The sequence below is a fragment of the Podarcis liolepis genome, assembly GCF_965112155.1.
Source record: "Podarcis liolepis genome assembly, chromosome: 8".
Classification (NCBI taxonomy): domain Eukaryota; kingdom Metazoa; phylum Chordata; class Lepidosauria; order Squamata; family Lacertidae; genus Podarcis; species Podarcis liolepis.
The window spans coordinates 11,774,851-11,797,077 of record NC_139560.1 but is presented as its reverse complement, the minus strand read 5'-3'; the positions used below and the strand labels follow the sequence as shown (position 1 = coordinate 11,797,077).

At 46.6% G+C, this 22,227-nt stretch overlaps 1 protein-coding gene across 2 annotated transcripts in view; it reads right to left on the bottom strand.

Moving 5' to 3' along the window:
- Window positions 1-22,227, bottom strand: part of ADCY8 (adenylate cyclase 8) — a 142,224-nt gene that overhangs the window by 24,179 nt on the left and 95,818 nt on the right. For both annotated transcript variants that reach the window (XM_083516550.1, XM_083516551.1), the window contains 5 exons: window positions 17,801-17,901; window positions 13,851-14,052; window positions 9,769-9,858; window positions 8,142-8,314; window positions 3,794-3,875 (listed from right to left, as the gene is read on the bottom strand). In XM_083516550.1, coding sequence (XP_083372676.1) covers window positions 3,794-3,875; window positions 8,142-8,314; window positions 9,769-9,858; window positions 13,851-14,052; window positions 17,801-17,901 — 648 coding nt within the window. The remainder of the gene's footprint in view (window positions 1-3,793; window positions 3,876-8,141; window positions 8,315-9,768; window positions 9,859-13,850; window positions 14,053-17,800; window positions 17,902-22,227) is intronic.

Here is a 22,227-nt window from a genome sequence, read left to right as displayed (position 1 = left end):
GTCTGCCTGTCTGCGTGTGCGCAGGTCGCAATTCGCCGCTTCTGCGCATGCGTGTGACGTCACTTTGAGCATCTGCGCCTGCGCGAGCAGCGAAACCCGGAAGTAACCCTTTCCGGTACTTCCGGGTCGCTGCGGGACGCAACCTGAAAACGCTCAACCTGAAGCAAACGTAACATGAGGTATGACAGTACTGAAGCTGCAAAGAGATAGAGGGAAGTCAACTAATATAGCAGGGATTCAAACTACTGTATTTTTCGCTCTATAACACGCACCTGACCATAACACGCACGTAGTTTTTAGAGGAGGAAAATCCGTAGGCATGCCACCCGTAGGCATTCCCTCCATAACACGCACAGACATTTCCCCTTACTTTCTAGGAGGAAAAAAGTGAGTGTTATGGTGCAAAAAATACGGTAGTTTTCCGGGACAGAAGAAAGTGACTGTAAAGAAAGGAAGGAAAGAAGGATTACAAATGTATTTATTTCTGAGAACCTGGCTGATAGAATATTCAAACTATTGTTTGTACCCTTTGAACAATTTTATGTACTGGACTGATTCTTTTTCATTTTTATTTATTTATTTATTTATCACCCCCTTTTTCTTTTTCTTTTTTATATTTTTACTTTTTCTGTAATTTTTATTTTTATTTTTGGATACTTGGATGTAATGTTAAATTCATGCTTTCTATGTATTTTTTTAAAAAATGCAGCAAAGATAACTTAAAAAAAGAAAAAAGAAAACACACCTGCTCCGCCCTTGTTTAAACTGAAGTTTACTTGCTTTCCTTTTATTTTTATTTTTTTGCACGGAACAAATACTCATAGCAGATTGATGGGCTGCCTTTTCTTTTAATGCTGTTTTAACGAAACTCTGAAAGCCAGAGCGCAATGAAATTATTGTAAGGGCATATTGTATTCAGCTCCAGAAATCGTTGCTTTTATGTTGCGTCAAGTCTCTGCTCCAAAAGCATCTGATTTATACTAATGCCAAAGACGGCTAATGGAACTCCTTTTTTATTATTGTTATTTCAAATTTGGGGCTTAGCAGAACTCATCCTCCAGACATATTGACTATGTGAGATATGTATCTAGGAGAAACCTTATTAGGAGCAAACAGCCTTGGTCATTTCAGGTTTCCCCAAGACAAATTAAGTTAAAGGCATGCCTGCTTAGCGTTCGCATTGGGCCTTGAACAAAAAGGAGAGGAAAAGTGAACTCTTCATAAAGAATTGCTGGTGGACTATAGCTCAAGAATGGGAAGTATTTGATACTTGTTTGCTGTTAATCCCCATTGGTGAGGGTTGCCATCTTTATTCTGGCAAAATACAGGACAGGGTTTGTTGGCTGGGAGACATCCCTCCCCCCAAAAAAAATCTGGTGCTGAAGTGACTTCAAAGCAATCCATTACAATCTACTGCAGCCTATCTGAATGGTCCTTCTGGAATTTGTCACGCACACACATACACATGAGTTTGTAAATCTCTCTGTGTTTGGCTACCCAGAGCTTAAATATATGACCTTTCACACACCTTTCAAAGACATGCATTTGGAGAGGACTCCTAACTTGGCACAGAAAGAGAGAGAGAGACCTGAAATACAGTGGTACCTCAGGTTAAGAACTTAATTCATTCTGCAGGTCCGTTCTTAACCTGAAACTGTTCTTAACCTGAGGTACCACTTTAGCTAATGGGGCCTCCTGCTGCCACCACACAATTTCTCTTCTCATCCTGAAGCCAAGTTCTTAACCCGAGGTATTATTTCTGGGTTAGTGGAGTCTGTAACCTGAAGTGTCTGTAACCTGAAGCGTCTGTAACCTGAGGTACCACTGTACAGGACAAAACTGTATCAATACAGGACGTAGCATTTTACATTGAAATACAGGACAATCCTATTATACAGGATTGTATAGGGTGGAAACCCTATGGCACTGTGGATTACTGTCCCAAGCATTTGCTAACCTTCACTTTCCCTGAGAACACTTTCTGGATCACAGAATGGTTTGTAGGCACAAGGCACAGCTCAGCACCTGAAGCTCAGAGCAGTCTTGAGACTGAAAAATGCCTGGATGGATGATTGCGTAGCACAGTCCTCTTCAACATGCTACCTTTCAGATGTTGTTGGACTACAACTCTCATCATCCTTGATCATGGCTGGGGCTGATGGGTCTTGCAGTCCAACATTATCTGAACTTGGCATGATGATCTAGGAGTCCTGCCCCCCCAGCTGCTTTAGGGCTGCCATATGTCAGCTCAACAACAAGAACATGCGTGTGATTTAGAACAGAAAAAACAGCTAGAGGGGAAAGTATCAAGAAGACTATCTTCCTAATTGCCCTTAAGCCTAGTGCTTCATCCTTTCTCACAAGAGGGAATGGTCACCATCCATTAGTGCAGGGGCTGCTAATTCTTTTAGGCTCCTGGGCACATTTGGATTTTTGACATTTGGATGCCACTCTCTGGAAGGACAGATCCTGAAGCTGAGGCTACAATACTTTGGCCACCTCAGGAGAAGAGAAGACTCCCTGGAAAAGACCCTGATGTTGGGAAAGATGGAGGGCCCAAGGAGAAGGGGACGACAGAGGACGAGATGGTTGGACACTGTTCTCGAAGCTACCAGCATGAGTTTGACCAAACTGTGGGAGGCAGTGGAAGACAGGAGTGCCTGGCGTGCTCTGGTCCATGAGGTCATGAAGAGTCGGACATGACTAAACGACTAAACAACAACAACTCTCTGGTCACTTCTCTCCTTTCTCTGCAAGATCAACCCTTCCAAGGGAAAAGAGGGAGAGAGAAAGTGTGTGCACACATGCACACACTTCCAATGGATCTGCTAGATTTAAATAGAGTTCATCTGAGTCTTGGCAAGCACATAGATCTGAAACAGGAAGTGGGAAAGAGTGTCAGTCTTCTAACTTCCTCCTTCACCTCTATGCACTTTTCAAGGGAGAGGAAAGCAACCAGAATCACAACTTCATGACCAAAGAGGCAGTGTGTGTGGGTTGTGGGCACCACATCCCTGCCTTAACAAAGTGATGCAATCACAGACACCACTGGGATAAATTACCCTGTCTCTGCTGAACTCAACATCTGGGGCACAGATAACCCCCCCCAAATTGTGTCTCACAATAAAGACCATTTATATCCACCTCTGCTTTGGGATTTGATTCATTTGGAGTGTGTTGCAATGCTGGGAAAGACAGATGAAGAACTGAGAACCTAGATCAGGACACGTTTATCCGGCCCACGGTGACCCCAGGCGCTGTGCGGCTACCCACTTCCGGGTCGGAGGAGCACCGGAAATAGCTTTTGCGCATGTACAAGCATTATTTGCGCATGAGCAAGCGTTATTTCCGGTGCACATCCGGGTCGGACGAGGCCCGTGCACATGTGCACAAGCTATTTCTGGTGCTCCTCTGACCTGGAAGTGCGCCGGAAATAGCGTGTACGCACGTGGATGGGCATGCACTCCCCCACCCTCTGGCCCGCTGCGCGATCGGCACTGGAGACACCGGCCCGAGACATGGTAAGTTTGTTGACCCCTGACCTAGATTAGAGAGAGAGAAAGAGAGAGAGAGAACAAAACTGCATAGAGAAGGATACTTTTTCTCCCTAATCAGTCTTTCTTTAAGGTTAATTAGACATCCAATTATTGAAGGTCATAAAATTCTCCCGGTTGATATTTCATTATTTGCACCAAATGGCAGCCATTAGTTGGAAGGTAATTGCTAAGGAGCCACTGTGGATATTTTCCACTTTGGGGGAGAATGTGAAATAAATAATAACCCTTTGCCTTACCTGTTGGCCGTGGTAAAATACAGCAAGCAGAAACATGGTCATGAGGAGCAAGGAGGCTTCCTTTGTCCCCAAAAAGTCTGTGCTAGAAAAAAGGTGGGGGGAAAAAGAAAGAGTAGGAATCGCAAAGGTTCAAATACAAAGAAATGAAATAAAAGACCCATTTTGTAGGGTCCACGTGCAGGGAAAAGGTTAACCTTTATCATAGTGAAAGTATCTATCTTGAACTAAGGCTGCCAGGGCCAAACCAACTGTCTGCTTAACTGCATAGTGTGAAGCTACTTATCTTGCATTATTGCTATTATTAGTTATTAAATTCGTATCCCACCCTTCATCCGAAGGTCACAGGGCAGTCCGCAATATAAAAAATGCAAAATGAGAACACAAAATGCATAATAAAACGAAACAACAACAAAACTAAACCAAAATGGCAAACGCAGGGGAGCCCAATTCTTACTGGGAAGGCAGCGTGCTGGGAGAGGAGGCTGATTTCTTCATTCTCCCACTGTGGCTAGAACAGAGATCCCTGCACAGTGCTGGATTTACATATAAGCGAAACAAGCTATAGCTTGCGGCTGCATTCTCTTGGGGGGGTCCCCCCAAAAAATTAAAGGAAAAAACCTGGATGTACATTTCCAAAATATAAGATAAAAAACAAATAAAATAAAACCTACATACAGCAACAGTGGTTTGTGTTGTATAGGCTCCTGTGATGTAAGTAATGGGCCCCGCCTGCTAGCCTGCTCCCTAAAATATCACTGGTTTGCTCATTTTTATATATACGGTGCCTATATTCTGCATGGACTGGTTGCATGGCAACATGGGCAAATGGCTTGAGATACCTATGAGGTCCATAAATTACCATATAGCATATATTCAACACAAAAACAGCAACAATTTGTTGTTGATAAAGGACAGCTGGACATATAAAGCGTCCCATTACCTTCAGTAGCTTAGGGCCTCATCAAACCGAAATCCGGCCCTGTTCCTGCGCTAGGTAGGCATAGAAGCTTTAGGGGAGAAACCTCAAAACCTCTAAGTGGTTGGCATCAAATGTCCTATCAATATTAAAGTAGGGTTACCAGATGTTATGTACTGAAGTTCTCACCCTGGGCCAGCAGGGGGATACTGTAAATAGTTTTCACTTAGGTCCACATATGCAAATAAGGGATTGAAAGTGACGTTCAGTGATTGGATAGTTATAGAAAATTGTTACAGTTGCGTGGTAGTGGAGCTCTATATAAGCAGGCAGGCTGAACCCTTCAGTTCAGTTCTGTTCTGGCCTGTGAATAAACAAGAGCTGTTTGAAGAATCGCTGTGTCGTCTGATATGTTCACCCACTATTTAACACCAGACGTCCCCGTTTCCTGGGGACAGTCCCCAGATTTGCGAATAAGTCCCCAGACAAATTCCATCCCCAGAATGTCCCCGGATTTCATCTAATGTCCCCAGGAAACACAGCAGCGGCAGTCTCAGCAGCCCGGAGCAGTTGGCTCTGGCTGGCTTCAGGAGCTGCTCGGAAGTCCCCATATGATGGTGGTGCAGGGGATCTAAGATGCAGTTTCTGGGCTGCCTCCACCTTCCCTCCGAAAGGCAGTGTGAAGCCTCGCTTCCCAGCTGAGGGATCCCTGCCCCCTCCTGCTTGCACACAAGTAGGAATGGGACTGGGGCTTGATATGTACTGAGTTGAATAGGATCCAAAATGCAGTGGTCTGATTGGTCCTAGAACAATAGGATTCAGAATGCAGCAGTCTGATTGGTCCTAGAACAATAGGATTCAGAATGCAGCAGTCGGATGGTCCACTGGAGCCACCCAATCCAACTCCAGGTGGAAGTGAATCCACAATCTGATTGGCTTACAGGAGAATCCCAGAATTAGCCAATCACGTGGGGCCCATTGTGTAAATAAAGCAGACATTTCGGGGGAACTTCCATTCCTCACTACTCTGAGCTGAATAAAGAGCATGAAATCCACACTCGACTCCGAGTATATTTCAGGGCTGCTCCGATGGAAAGGGAGGCATTGCGCTGCCCGAGCCTCATCACTGCCGCTGCTCTCGGCCTTCCTTCTCCACCTTCCCCATGCCTGACCCACCGCGCATTGCTTCCCCACCACCACCAAAGAACAACTCAGGGGCTGCCCAGGCTCATGGAGAAAGGAGATAGAAGCCTTGGAGGAAGGGGAAATGTGGCGGTTGAGGTCAAGGTGGCGGCGGCCCTTCTGCCACCGCCATCGCTGCAGCATCAACATCCCGAATGTGTAGTGATTAATTAATTAATTAACTAAAGTGTCCTTGGATTCACTGAAAGAAAATCTGGTAAAGGTAAAGGGACCCCTGACCATTAGGTCCAGTCAAGGTGGGAAGCTCTCATTTTGACTGCTTCCCTTGCCCCAAACTTCCTGCTATTAGAAATCTAGCATGTCAGGGAAAAGGGCTCAACTTGGGTTTCTCCCTGGTAAACTAGCTTTCTACACTCAGGGATTTTCTCTGCTAGGGGTCTTTTCAAGTCTGGAATACCCTCTTCTTCCTCTGACCCTCTCCAGCCCTCGTGAGCATATCGTGCTGACTGAAGTGCTGCAGTTCAGGGGAAGGGGAAAAAAAGCTTTGCCATTTCTGCTGGGTATATAAACAGATCCTTACACAACATCCTTTCATTTCTTCAAATAACGAAAGTAAAAATAGCCTTGAGAAATAGAGACCCTTACCCGAGTCATCTCATATCTAGACAAGATAATTCCTTAGTGGTGCTGGGAATATCTCATCAGCTGGAAAACGGATTCATCAGAAATGAAAGAGGGTGTGCTTATTATGGATCCACAAATAGGAAAGCAATACCACGGATGGTTTGAGGTGTCAATCTTTTACTCCTATTACTGTCAAAAAATGCAGCTCTTTTGTCAGTTGCCGGCTAGGCTGTCGCATGGAAATGAGGATGGGGTGCAGGCATCAGGTGTGAATGTCTGGGAGAAGCTAAAGCTGTGTTTTCCTCCCTCTCTCACTTTTCTGAACGCAGAAAAGTGAGGGCAGAACGAGAAATTGCCTTAATTATGTAGCAGGCAGCTTCATGCCTTGCTTTTCCTGAAATAATCACAAGCAGAAGGGAACCCAATTCTTTTTGTGAAGGCAATGTGTAGGAAGGGGAGGCTTATCTCTTCACATCCCCCTGCAATCCTCACTCCCCTGCCCCTCTCACAGCTGAGAGCCTCACAAACACAGCCTCGTGAGGAATTGAAGACTACAAAACCCATGATGGAGTGTGGCTGTCAATGAAACACTCATGCACAAGAATTGTAGAGTCCTTCATGGAACTGCCTGGGGCCTTTAATATAAGGTTACCAGATTTTTTTTCAATGAATCCGTGGGATGCAAAAAATGCGGTATCTTAAACCAAGTCATCCCATAGGTCCATCTAGCTCAGTACTGTCTACACGGACAGGCAGCAGCTCTGCAGCTTTTCCAGCCCTAACTGGACATGCCAGGGACTGAACCCAGTACATTCTGTATTCAAAGTCTGTGCTCCGGTGCATTATGGAGGTGAAATAAAAAAATTAAGGTCTTATAGATATAATAAATGTTCATAAATGTACCAAGCAAACAAGTACATAAATATATAAACCACATGTCTGAAGCAGCACAGGAAAACAGCCCTGAAACCATTTTGACTCCCAAACTGACCAAATGATTTCTCTGCAAGGTCAAGGGAAATGGAAAAGCCTCCCCATTGTCTTTTCATTCACAAATCCTGTCTTAAGGGTATGTCTGTCTGTGTATGAATAGGGTGAGCCTGTGACCTGGCTCAGGAACTAAGTATTTATCATGACAAAATACTGGCCAGGCTCCCCAGGGTATCCAATCAGGTAAGCATTAACAGGTAACCTGCCAGAAAGGAGGTAAACAACGCACTCAGTTTTCTGCTGTAGACTGCCTTTTCTGTTATGTAGGTATGATGTGTCTGGGGGGTGGTCTTGAGCTACACCCCTTCTGTGATGTATGTATGATGTTTCTGGGGGTGGTCTTGGACTCCAGGGCTGGCAATTCAAAATGTCTATATAAGGGCGGGCACACCTTGGTTCGGGGTCCTCCTCCTTCTCCTGCGTGCGAAGGGGCACCCTGTTGCAACAGTTCAATAAAGCTCAGGCTTACTAGCGGCTTTGCTTCTCAGTATTCTCTGTTTGGCCTCTGTTATTTTCTCTGACCGATGGAGAACCTACAAAGGAACCTATAAGGGCTCTTGTGTCCCCCATAAGGGAATAAGGGCAGATTTTCGTTTATTATAGAGGGAAGAGGGGTAATTCAATGTCATCAAAGATCCCGGGCTGCAGGCGTTTAAAGCTGCGTTAAACACTTACTCTCCATTGTGATTGATGTCGTCGTATCGCAGGAACAGCGAAGCGTAAATGGTCTCTGTCAGGAAGCAGTAGATGGCAATCATAATGAGCAGCACCGCGAGCTTGAGGACGGAATTGAGACGGAGGAACACGGCACAGGTCACCATCGCCAGGATGCCGGTGAAGACGAAATACTTTGGAAAGGAGATTGGGATAGGAATTCGTTTCAGCTTCCAGCGCTCGTGAATCTTCAGTTCGTTCCCCCCAACTCTGGCTGTCTATTTCCAGGCTGCTACTGTTGGCCATACTTGCAGCCCGGGTTGGAAAGTCCTCTAGGAAGGATTCTTCATTAAATTATCTCTCCATTGATATATAATTTTATGGTATTACTCTGAAAAAAACCTGGTGTTATGAGCCATCAAGCCTCAGAAATACACTTTTCCCAAAAAGTTTTCACAATTTTGGCCACTGGTGTAGAATTGCAGTCTCTGATCATTATCACATGTCTGTATATCACCTCTCTGCATATAAGGTCACTCAGCTCCACTTTGGACTCTGTGAGGCAGGTTATGGGGGGCTACCCAGTGAACTTGACGGCTGATATTTACCTACTCAAAGGCCAACAGTCTAGTAAACCACACTGGTTTCAACCAGTAAGGAGGCAGTCCTATAGCAAGATCTGCAGTTTGGACAAGGCAGAACTTCGGTTGAGCTTGAGCTGGGGCCTGTGTAAGTCCCCAGTGTGGTGTAGTGGTTAAGAGCGGTAGACTCGTAATATGGTGAACCAGGTTCGCGTCTCCGCTCCTCCACATGCCGCTGCTGGGTGACCTTGGGCCAGTCACACTTCTCTGAAGTCTCTCAGCCCCACTCACCTCACAGAGTGTTTGTTGTGGGGGAGGAAGGGAAAGGAGAATGTTAGCCGCTTTGAGGCTCCTTCGGGTAGTGATAAAGCGGGATATCAAATCCAAACTCTTCTTCTTCTTCCTCCCAAAGTGGTGTTCTGAGACTTAAGCTGGATCCTAACTCTGTTCAGCAACCTGAGGGAAAAAGGTGGTCAAGCCAACCTCTATTTTAAAGGCTTGCTTTGTGTCTGACAGGTTTGGAGCTCCTGAACAGGGTTTGGATCTAGTGTACAGTGGTATCTCTGGTTAAGAACTTAATTCCTTCTGGAGGTCTGTTCTTAACCTGAAACTGTTCTTAACCTGAGACACCACTTTAGCTAATGGGGCCTCCCGCTGCCGCCGGGCCACCGGAGCACAATTTCTGTTCTCATCCTGAAGCAAAGTTCTTAACCTGAAGCACTATTTCTGGGTTAGCGGAGTCTGTAACCTGAAGCGTATGTAACCTGAAGCGTATGTAACCTGAGGTACCACTGTATTTGTAACAAGAACACCAATGTGATCGAGTTAGATGTAGCTCAGTGACTAGCAACACCTCTCCAGGATTTCAGCCAGGGCGCGCATTTCCCAGTCCTATCTGAGATATTCTACATGCAAAGTGGTCGCTGACTTCAGTGACGGGTTGGGGTGGGGGAGACCTCAGCAGTGACAGTCTCTATTGCATAAGCACTCTCTTGCGGAGCCTTGGAATGGGAAGGTTAGTTGTGAATAAATGCACTGCCCTTCTAAAACAGTCCGCTCAGAATTACCTCTGGGTAGGAGCAAAGGTCCGTTAAATACACAGAAGAGTTGAAAGTCTGGTTCTTAAAGGGCATCGGTTTGTCAAAATCACACCATAGCTGCGGACACAGAAGGAGAAGAAGAAGAATTTTTATTGCAAAAAATCAAGTCATTTATGGGTCAGCCATATGAGAGTGATTAAATACTGGCTTTGGGTAACATCTGATGTTAGAGTAAAAGGTAAAGGTAAAGGTACCCCTGCCCGTACGGGCCAGTCTTGACAGACTCTAGGGTTGTGCACCCATCTCACTCAAGAGGCCGGGGGCCAGTGCTGTCCGGAGACACTTCCGGGTCACGTGGCCAGCGTGACAAAGCCGCATCTGGCGAGCCAGCGCAGCACACGGAAACCCCGTTTACCTTCCCGCCAGTAAGCAGTCCCTATTTATCTACTTGCACCCAGGGGTGCTTACGAACTGCTAGGTTGGCAGGCGCTGGGACCAAGCAACGGGAGCGCACCCTGCCGCGGGGATTCAAACCGCCGACCTTTCGATTGGCAAGCCCTAGGCGCTGAGGCTTTTACCCACAGCGCCACCTGCGTCCCGATGTTAGCGTAGACTCACTTATCTGAAGAAGTGTGCATGCACACGAAAGCTCATACCAAGAACTAACTTAGTTGGTCTTTAAGGTGCTACTGGAAGGAATTTTTTATCAAATCAATGGTTCAACATTGACAAGGGATATTACCTTGTGTGTGTATGTGTATTTTAGTCGATAGGTCCCTTTTTGCCTATCAAAAATCCCTCAAAGTAGCTTAAAAGGTAAAGATAAAGGGACCCCTGACCATTATGTCCAGTTGCGGACGACTCTGGGGTTGAGGCGCTTATCTCGCTTTATTGGCCGAGGGAGCCGGCGTACAGCTTCCGGGTCATGTGGCCAGCATGACTAAGCCGCTTCTGGCAAACCGGAGCAGCGCACGAAAATGCTGTTTACCTTCCCGCCGGAGCGGTACCTATTTATCTACTTGCACTTCGATGTGCTTTCGAACTGCTAGGTGGGCAGGAGCAGGGACCGAGCAACGGGAGCTCACCCCATCGCAGGGATTCGAACTGCCAACCTTCTGATCGGCAAGTCCTAGGCTCTGTGGTTTAACCCACAGCGCCACCTGCGTCCTCAACAAAATAGCTTACAACAGAATAATAAGAAATTAAGAAAATAATGAAGCATCACTAGCAAATCTCACTGACAAGATTAACAATATTAAAATGGCAGGTAAAATAAAAATTCTCATAAGGTTTTGGGCAGAAGGAAGATGCAGCACAGGCCAAGAACAATGGGTGAGTGTCGCCAGCCTCCCTGCTTGGAAGAGTAATGAATCAGAATTGGCGTGGGAAGAGAATTAAAGGATTATTATAATATCACTATGACAATTAATTTATTAATTGCCTTCTACACCAACATTTCAAGGTGATTACCACGAGTGTTCATTTCTTAGGGTTTCAGTTTTCTCTTAACTGTATCCACTGGTTTTGTTGTCTTCAACTGTTTTTAATTATTTTATGTGTAATAAACCCTTTTATCCAGGCAGACCCTGTTTGGGTTGGTGGAGCTAAGCCTATACAGTGGTACCTTGGTTTACAACCATAATCCATTCTGGAGGTCCGGCTGTAAACCAAAACAGGTTGTAATCCAAGGCGTGCTTTCGCCAATGGGGCCTCCCTCCCAAAATTGGTTGTAATAATAAAAAAAGAGGATTGCAATCCAAAAAAAGGGACACACACTTCTGGGTTTGACGTTGTTGTAATCCAAAACAGTTGTAATCCAAAGCAGTTGCAAACCAAGGTACCACTGTATGGCTTACCTAAAAGTTGGAGAACTTCCAGAACCAAACAGTGAGAACCAATTTCCTGGTCATGAACAGTTTAGATGTCTGAGAAACAGGAACGTGTCAAAGAATTAAGGCTCTTTGCTAATTCAGTCAAATCTGATTTGGGCTATATTTATACATCTTAGTCTATGGGAAGCTAAATTATCACAGCTGACTATATGCAGTTGGAAAATAGATTGGTACTTTATTTGCATTAGCCACTAGACGTAGCAATAAGATAAAATATACCAGGGATAGAGCTAAGCAGTTAGCTATACAAAATACCGCATTTTGCGCCCCATAGGACGCTCCGGCCCATAGCACGCACCTAGTTTTTTTTTTGGGGGGGGGAATTTATTCCCCCCCCAGGTGCGGGGCTGGAAGAACCAGGTCAGGGAACAGTGGGAAGGCACGCTCTGCCTCCCCGCTGTCCCCCGAGCTTGTGGGGCTGGCGATGGGGAGAAGTGCGCTGATCCCAGGACGGCAGGCAGCTCTGCGCCGCCATCCGGAGCGGGGCGGGCTTCGCCCCTGGTTTCCGGTGGCCGCACAGAGCTGCGCTGATCCCGGGACGGCAGGCAGCTCTGCGCCGCCATCTCGAGCGGGGCGGGACTTAGCGCCCCGCTCCGGATGGCGGCGCAGATCTGCCTGCAGTCCCGGCACGGCAGGCAGCTCTGCGCCGCCATCCAGAACGGGGCGGGACTTAGCGCCCCGCTCGGGATGGCGGCGCAGATCTGCTTGCAGTCCTGGCACGGCAGGCAGCTCTGCGCCGCCATCCAGAGCAGGGCGGGCTTCGCCCCCAGCTCCCGGTGGCCGCGCAGAGCTGCGCTGATCCCGGGACGGCAGGCAGCTCTTCACCGCCATCCGGAGCGGGGCGGGACTTAGCGCCCCGCTCCCGATGGCCGCGCAGAGCTGTGCTGAGCCGGGGACTGCAGGCAGCTCTGCGCAACCCTCGGAGCCGGTCTCCTGAGGGTTGCACAGAGCATCCTGAAGCCTGGAGTGTGAGAGGGGTTGGTGCGCACCGAAAGCGAAAGCCTGCATTCCCCCCACAGGACGCACCCAGATTTCCCCTTCATTTTTGGAGGGGAAAAAGTGCGTCCTATAGGGCGAAAAATACGGTACATTTTTTTATTATTATAAAGAAAGGTAAAGGACCCCTGGACGGTTCAGTCCAGTCAAAGGCGACTATGGGGTGCGGAGCTCATCTTGCTTTCAGGCCGAGGGAGCCGGCATTTGTCCACAGACAGCTTTCCAGGTCATGTGGCCAGTATGACTAAACCGCTTCTGGCACAACGGGACATCGTGATGGAAGCCAGAGTGCACAGAAACACCGTTTACCCTCCCACCACAGTGGTACCTATTTATCTACTTGCACTGGCGTGCTTTCAAACTGTTAGGTTGGCAGGAACTGGGACAGAGCAACGGGAGCTCACCCCGTTGTGGGGATTCGAACCGCCGACCTTCTGATCAGCAAGCCCAAGAGGCTCAGTGGTTTAGACCACCCGCATCCCTACAAATTACTTTTACATCAATACAAATGACAGAACTGATACACGTTCCTTCAGCTGCAGATCATACATGTGAGCCAATAGGTTTTCTTTTGATTTCTTTTTTTAAAAAAAGCTGAGCAATGTTAGAAAGTTAATCAAATAATAGATCTTATTCTAATTGCCCCTGCTAAAAAAAATTGCAGTTTTTGCTGTCGTTTGGTTATCTTGATCTGGCAGAAGAAAGGACAAGCGACCTGGTATGAATAGTAGCAGAGGGGTAAGTAATAAAATCACTCCTCAAATCTTTATAAAGAGTACAGTCTAGCAGTACATGAGCTATTGATTTGATACTGCCATCTTCACATGGACATGAACTGTTTTCAGTGGAATTTTTTTTTTTAATTCAATCCTCCAGTATGGGTCTATATGTAGCCGGAAATAGCAACATATACTGAGCAGAATAAAGCAAGAGGATTTTCTTTTTCTTTTAAAAAAAGATTATCTTCGCAAGGGACAAATCAGGCTCTATGTAATCCCACACTACAGCAGACTGATTTCCCCTGATGTTCGACAGCTCTGGCTTGTCTGTGTGACAACATTAAAATCCTCCCTTGTATACACGCATTAGAAGCTCCTGCGGCTGCAAAAGCAAAAGAAAAAGCTATCCGTTGAAATAATTCATAAATCTTCTTCCTCTCCCCCAGCCCTGCCCTGCCCTCTGCCCATCTTCAGACCCTTCCCGACCCCCTTGGGGGCTTACGATGTTGATGATGGCTCCCAGGAAATTAATCATAATCGAGGCAAAGATGATGACGTTCCTGGCCAAGTAAGTCTCGTTGATCCAGCAGCACGTTTTCCGGAGCACCAGAGGCAAGCATTTATAATCCTCCGCGGTTGTGATTAAGACAAGAGCCGAGTGCAGCATAATCAGGATGGAAAACTGGACGATCATGGGTACCATCCTGAGGAAGAGGAGGAAAAAGAGGATATCGTGAGAATCCAGGCGGAGGTGTCTTGAAAGAGGAATAATAAAATAATAATAAAAGTTTATTTATATCCCACCCTCCCCAGCCAAAGCCGGGCTCAGAGCGGCTAACAACAATAAAAGTAACACAACATTCTAAAATCAATTCATTTTAAAATCAATTCAAAATCAAATCCATGGCAACCATTGGGCTAGAGTTCTGTGAGGATTACCAAAGGAGGGGACTAGACTGTGCCTCAGCCAAAGGGCTGGTGGAACAGCTCTGTCTTGCAGGCCCTGTGGAAAGATGACAAGTCCCACAGGGCCCTAGTCTCTTGTGACAGAGTTCTCTACCAGATCGGGGCCACAGCCAAAAAGGTCCTGGCTCTGGTTGAGACCAGCCTAACCTCCCTGTGACTCGGGACCTCCAAGATGTTTTCGTTTGAAGACTGTAAGGTCCTCCGTTGGACATACCAGGAGAGTTGGTCCCATAGGTACGAGGGTCCTAGGCAGTATAGGGCTTTAAAGGTTAAAACCAGCACCTTAAACCTGATCCTGTACTCCACTGGGAGCCAGTGCAGCTGGTATAGCACCGGGTGAATGTGATCCCACGGCAAGGACCCTGTAAGGAGTCTCGCCAGGGCATTCTGCACCCACTGGAGTTTCTGGGTCAGTCTCAAGGGCAGCCCCACGTAGAGCAAGTTACAATAATCCAGTCTGGAGGTGACCGTGGTGTGGATCACAGTGGCTAGGTCAGGGCGAGAAAGGTAAGGAGCCAACTGCTTAGCTTGGCGGAGATGAAAAAATGCCGCCTTTGTTATAGCTGCAATCTGCACCTCAATGGACAGGGAGGTGTCAAAGATCACACCCAAACTCTTAACGGACGTGCTGGCACTAATTGTGCCCCTGCAAGAGATGGGAGTTGCTCCCCCCCCAATCCCATATCATCCCAACCCAGCCAGAGGACCTCTGTCTTCTAAGGATTTAACTTCAACCGGCTCCCACGTAACCATCCAGCCACAGCTTCCAGACATCTGGTCAGTGTGTCTGGGGCCGAGTCAGGATGGCCATCCATCAACAGATAGAGTTGGGTGTCATCAGCATACTGATGGCAGCCCAGCCCAAAACTCCAGACAAGCTGGGCGAGGGGGCGCATAAAGATGTTGAAAAGGAGAAGAAGAGTGCTTGGAGGACACAATTTTGGGATATGTCGGAGCAGGGAGTCCAAGGGAGCACGGGAGGCAAAATCTGGAAGAGGGATAGAGAAGAGGGTGGAGGGCAGAGGAAAAGTAGCTGGGTGGGAATAAGAATTTAAGGAGAGTTTGCTGGATCAGACCAATGACCCATCTGGCCGAGCATCCTCACAGAGGCTGACCAGATGACTGGAGGAAACCTGGAAGCTGGACATGAGCACAACAGTACTCTGGCCACCTCCGGTTTCCAGCAACTGGTATTAGGAGGAACTGGTTTAGGACAGTGGTTCGCAATTGGTTGACATCTTTCCGCAGGGCCTGCAAGACAGAGCTGCTGCCCTGACCTTCGGTTTGGACTCAGTCTGACCCTTATGTTTCCCTCCCCTTATGGTTTTGATTTATGGGCTACTATTAAAATGAGGCTGCATTTTAACTTGTATTTTAACTCGTATTTTAAGAAACTGGTTTTGTTTGTTTGTCCCCGCCCCATTATGTTTTATTGTAATTTTAATTGGTGTTAGCCGCCCTGAGTCCAGTTCTGGCCAGGGAGGGTGGGGTATAAATAATAATAATAATAATAATAATAATAATAATAATAATAATAAAAAAAAAATAATAATTTATTACTTATACCCCGCCCATCTGGCCGGGCCTCCCCAGCCACTCTGGGCGTCTTCCAACAAAATATTAAAATACAGTAATGCATCAAACATTAAAAGCTTCCCTAAACAGGGCTGCCTTCAGATGTCTTCTGAAAGTCTGGTAGTTGTTCTCATTGACATCTGGTGGGAGGGCGTTCCACAGGGTCGGTGCCACTACTGAGAAGGCCCTCTGCCTGGTTCCCTGTAACTTGGCTTCTCACAGCAGGGGAACCACCAGAAGTCCCTCAGTGCTGGACCTCAGTGTCCGGGTAGAACAATGGGGGTGGAGACGCTCCTTCAGGTATATTGGGCCAAGGCTGTTTAGGGCTTTAAAGGTCAGCACCAACACTTTGATTTTTTATTATTCCGCAGACCCCAGGGGGTCCGCGAAACCCACCCAGGAGGTCTGTGGCACAGATCTATCAACTGTCTGGGGCATCTCATTTTGCGGGCCCGTTGCTCTTGGATGAGAGCACGGTGCCCCAAAGCACATGAGATAGTGGCCAGGCACATACCTCGTGTGAGACCGTGGTTCTAAAAAACATGTGGTTTGGGGCTCTGTGTTCTCTTCCAAGTCATGTGACTCACACGAGAGGATGGCCTGGTTTTGTGCTGGGATGTGTTGGAAGGCATGGTGACACTATTCACATGACAAAAACTACCACAGAAAGCAGGAGTCCGTGGCCAGGCTTTTGAAAAACGAGTCCATGGTACTTAGTTAATTGGGGACCACTGGTTTAGTAGATTGCTATTCCTGAGAATTTGTTTTGATTTTTCCTCAAATAAAAACACTGTTTTTAGCCCTGTTCAGGGAAGTTTTTAATATTTGATGTCGTATTGTGTTTTAATTTGTTGGAAGCCGCCCAGAGTGGCTGGAGCAGCTCGGTCAGATAAATAATAAATCATTCTTATTATAAACCCTAGGTACTTGCCAGTGAGATTCACATGTTCCCTGAAAAGAGGGATAGATTCCTGAACAGCTCTGAGAATTGCGTGGTGAGACCCTCAAGCCGACCCCTCATTAGAATAAATAAATTCACAAAGACACAGATATTTTGTTTAAGGTTTTTGGGCAAAATTTTGGCCACAACTTTATTGATTACAGGAATGAGAGCGGTATTGGCTTAGGCATTGGCAAGACTATATCTGAGTCTTCTCCCCTTTGCAGGAAGTCTGTAAGGGTAAACTCCCCAAGGGAAACTGCTTGGAGGGAACCCACCTGCGTCTCCCCTGGAAGGCCCTAGCCCCTCAAGCGGACTTTGGACATGATCCAGGCCCCGGATTCCTTTAACAGAATACCCTTGAAATGGAGGGGCAGGCGATGGCTGACCTCCGTTCCCCCATTCTCCCTAAGCCAATGCCTAACCGCCAAACCTTACAAAGTTGTGACGATTGCTAAGAGGTAGGCAAAAACCAAGTGGCCTGTGCCAATCTGCCAAATGGAAAAAATTCCTACCCGGTCCCCAACTCAAGATGGGCAACCAACCGAAGTCCAAAGCAAGGCCAAAGGACACTTAAATTAAAGGGAGGGTGGGCGGGTGTTCGGCAGCGTGAAGCACATGTCGCGCTGCCGCTTTTATACTTTCCCCCACAATCACCCTTCAAAATGATTGGGCAATAGCCCTGGGTGATTGCGGTGCCACGCCGGCGTAAGGGTGATAGCTCCACCCACACCAGGGTGGGGAGGGGAACCAGGTTAAGATTAAGATGATCCCATTTGTGGCTCTGTGAATGGAAGGATGGGAATCTCCTAACAACTCCCAGCACCCTTAACAAATTACATTTCCCAGGATGCTTTGGGGAAGCCATGACTGTTTAAAATGGAATTATACTCCTTCAAATGTACTGTGCATATGAGTCCTGAAACTATTCAGACGGCTGCCTGCAATACCATTCAAGAGAATGCCTTTACCTCGAAGAAGGAAGCAAGCTTTGGATCGCTGTGATAAAGATGAGGACCATGAACGCACACACCAAGTTCGACTTGAACACTTCGTCCCTCATTTGGGAATACTGAAATAGAAAAGGGAACACAGAGGGGAAAGAAATAACTTTAGTCTGCTTTGACAGCTCTGCGAAGAGAGCAAGACAGCTTTGCGAGGCTTCTGGGAAATTAGCAAGGCGATCCGGTAAATTAATTAGCTTCCTAGGGTGAGATTTTTTTTTTTAAATAGGAATTATATATATAGAAAAATCCCCTCAGAAGAAATATGCAGTGGAGGAGATTGTAAATCACCCTCACCAGGGAAGCAAAAGCCGACCGCTCCATCTTGCAACGAACTTTTCCTCGCCTGCCTTTTTTCTTTTCATATAATGAGTCACATTAAATGTGTTTTCTGAAAATGCAACTTCTGCCACTTAAGCCAGAGGCCGGGGCTGATGGATTGAACGCAAAATGAGCGGCAAGGAAGGAATCCATTTGGTGAGATATCTAGAGAGCAGACGGGTGCATGTGTTTGAGTTTATGTGATGCAGCCACCACTCACTGGAATCCAGGGAGCTCAGGATTGCACCTTCTGCATGTGAGCCATGTGTCTGACCCCTTCCTTCGGAAGATAGGTAGCACTAGAGCAAGTGGAGGTGATTCACTCCAACAGGTAAAGGGGGCTTACCAGGTCTGGATTTAGGTTTGATGAGGCCCTAATCTACTGAAGGTAATGGGGCCTTTTATATGTCCAGCTGTCCTTTGTCAACAACAAACTGTCACTGTTTTTTGTGTTGAATGTATGTGTCAGGGAACTGACATCGGAGCAAGAGGCGAAGGGGAGGCTCCCAGATGATGCTGGCGAAGGACCCAGTAGCAGGGGAAGAAACAGCTCAGTAGAGGGGGAAGCCAATCAGCGCAACACCAGGGATAAAGGGGGGCAGACGGGGGAACTGGAGAGAGGGCTCCAGGACTCTTCACTGGAAATCAGTGAGGAGAGCCCAGGTCCTCCGCTACCCACGCCTTCCCTGCGCAGAAGACTCCCGCGCAGTGAGAGGAGGAGGAGACTGGGTGTCAAACAACTTTTATGTTGGAAGAGGTTCAAGAAACACCCACTGACGGATTCTGCCAGTGACTGAGGCAGCCACGATGAGAAGGGGCTGCGCAGTCAGAAAGTTTTAACAGGGCAAATCAACCGAGAAAGGCAGCAGTTTACGCACGAGTAACTCATACCCATTACAATATGCTATTATGGTAATTTATGGACCTAACAGGTATCTAAAGCCATTCGCACATGCAGAATGTAGGCACCCTATATATAGAAATGATCAAACCAGTGATATTTTAGGGAGCAGGCTAGCAGGCGGGGCCCATTCCTTAAATCATAGGAGCCTACACAACACAAAACACTGTTGCTGTATGTAGACTTTATTTTATTTGCTTTTTATCTTATCTTTTGGAAATGTACATCCATTTTTTTTCCTTTAAATTTTGTGGGGGCCCCCAAGAGAGTGGGGCCCTAAGCTATAGCTTGTTTAGCTTATATATAAATCCAGCACTGGTACGCTTTTCTATGATTGAGCTGCCTGACTTGAACACTAGGCAAGCTCACAACCTGACTGCAGCCGCGACTTATCTGGAAGTCCTCTGTCTTGGACTTCTGTAACTTACATATCATGTTGGGTCACATTATCCCAGGTGGACCCAGTCTTGGAAAAATAGTTTTTTAACCTTCCAGGCTGTGAGCTGAATTAGGCCTGCCAGGCATCCTACCAGGCTGTTCTGGTTGAGTGAGGCCCACCTGCCCTACACCTGAGGCCAAAGGGGGTTGGCAAACAGCTGATAGCTGTGACAAAGTGCCACAGGTGGAGCTATGCAAGCCCTGACCACCTCAGGAGGTTGCAGACTCTCCTTCCTTGGAGGTTTTGAAGCAGAGGTTGGATGGCCATCTTTCATGGATGCTTTGGTTGAGATTCCTGCATTGCGTTGGGTTGGACTAGATGACCATAGGGGTCCCCTCCAACTTGACCATTCTATGATTCTATGATCAGTTGATTGCCAGGGCTTGCGTTGTCTAGTGCATGACACTTTGCAAGCCCCAAAGATCAGCTGATCATGTGCATGGACGAAAGTGGATCACTTGATGTCATTGTGATATTCAGCGACTGACAGGTGGATAGCTCCATCCATCTGTCAAACTCAGGCCATGGGGGAGGTAAGGCTGTAGGACTCCAAGGACTTTTCAGAAAGATGGCCCAGGCTTGGAAGCAGAAACAGCTGGGTTGGTGTTGTGTACTAGGTGTGTCATTTGCTCCTCAACCTCAGAGCTGAGGCTTGGGCAGGTTCTGGTCCTACTAGATTAGACTGGAGTCCACCTATGTCAAAATTTATGTTTCCAACATTGATTTGGATCCAGACTTGGCTCCTCTTCAGATGCTCATTTGTGCAAATTAAATTAATGTGCTTGAGCATGGTATCTCCACCCCTCATCCCTGCCACCTTCTCTGTGTTCATCAGGGATGGTCTACAGAGGTTCCAAAACATCTAGGAGCCTCCACAAGTGCAGAATCTTACCCTGAGGTACTTTTGAGTATATGAAGGGCCTGGGGATGAGAGGTCAGAATGTGCACACTCATGCACACTCTTCCTTTCTTGCACCTCAATATAATCCCTCTAAATGATTGTGTTTATAGGGCTATAGGTACAAATAATGCATGTCTTGAGACCAGCTTGTTACACCGATTTCTACAGGACCTACTCACTGCTGGATCCAGAGCTGCATTATTTACTTATCAAAACTATCTAGGTGATATACAATATCTAGAAAACATGGATCCATATCAGAAACACCCTTCAAAACCTGAACAGAACTGTCATTAAACCTCAAGTCAGGGCATGAACAGATGAAGGACTGTTAGCTCAGTGGTAAAACAGTGGCTTTGTATGCAGAAGCTCTGCAGATTCAATTCCTGGCATATGAAAGTTGGGCTAGGAATATCTGCAGTCTAAAACCCTGGAGAGCCACTGCTAGTCAGTGCAGTAGGCAATACATGGACCAGTGGTTTGACCTTTCTATGCTTCTAAAAATCTATTGCGCTTGTCAACTGGCTTTCAGCATGATGCCACTCCAGAGTGTGAAGCTTTTGTCTAACTATCGTGGCGACCAAACCATCATGAACCTGTCCAAAGGTCCTCCTCCTGCCCAAGGCATCTCAACTACTGGTAATTTCCAAACCTTGTGGCAATGAATTCAATACATTAACCATGCGTTATGTGCAATGCTTCTTTTTATCTGTCCTAAACCTACTGGCAATAAGTTGCACCAGATGACTCTACATTTGTGAAACGCCACTTTCATCAACATCAAAAAAGGGGACAAAAGAGGAGGCAGATTTGCACAACATTTTGAAATAATTAGCATTAGTTAAATAGAAATACAATGAGTGGTATCCAACTTGCATGCCCCATCAGTGCAATGGGACTTCCCCTCCTCTTCTGCACTCTGTTCCTTCCCCCAATTTGCTCTGGAGGGCTGGGGGAACCCACAGAACAGATTTAGGGGTGGGGTGAAGAGAGGGTGAGAATTCTGTTGCGCAGCAGAAATCCTTGCTAGTGATGGATACAACCCATTCACCAAGTGGGGAAGGCTACAACCAAGTGACGAGTGTCTCTATTCACTCCATCTTCCACATGCTATTGATGGGCAACTCTCCCTCTTTGGTTTCTTTATCTATAAAATAGTTATGTACCTTCAAATAGAGGAAGCTTTCGAGAAACAATTGTTCCCAGTAGGGTACATGGATACCCGACGCAACACTCTAAATGTTCTGAGAGATGGATGGGTGATATCTGCACCTACTATCTGTACATCATTCATAATTCTACAATAAAATCTCTGGCACATCATAATCCTAGGCAGTGCTTAAATTGCAAACTGTCTTGGGTACCTTCACAGGAAGGTATTACTTAAAGACAATAAATATAGAATCTATAAATATTCAGAAGATGGGTGTTCATGAATGATTATTAGGACAACAACAAAACAACAACAAAAACCTATCGCTGTTGGGAAATTAATCGTGTCAACATACCCCAAACACACTGAATGATGACCTCTGTTTTACTGGCAGCTGCTATGCTGGAACGGGAAAATCTCTAGGATCCCAAGGTGTAAGGAAACAAGAAGTCTGTCAAATAGTAAAGTTCGGCCAACTAACTAGAGCCGGTACATGAAGGGACAGCCATAAGATTAGACAGAAATCTAATCTTATGGCTGATAGGCAACCTTATGGTGACCTTTGGAGGGCCAGACATAATTTTAATAGCAATTGTTTTGCTGCACTGTAATACACTGCAATTTAATGCACTGTAATACACTGGGACACGAGTGGTGCTGTGGGTTAAACCACAGAGCC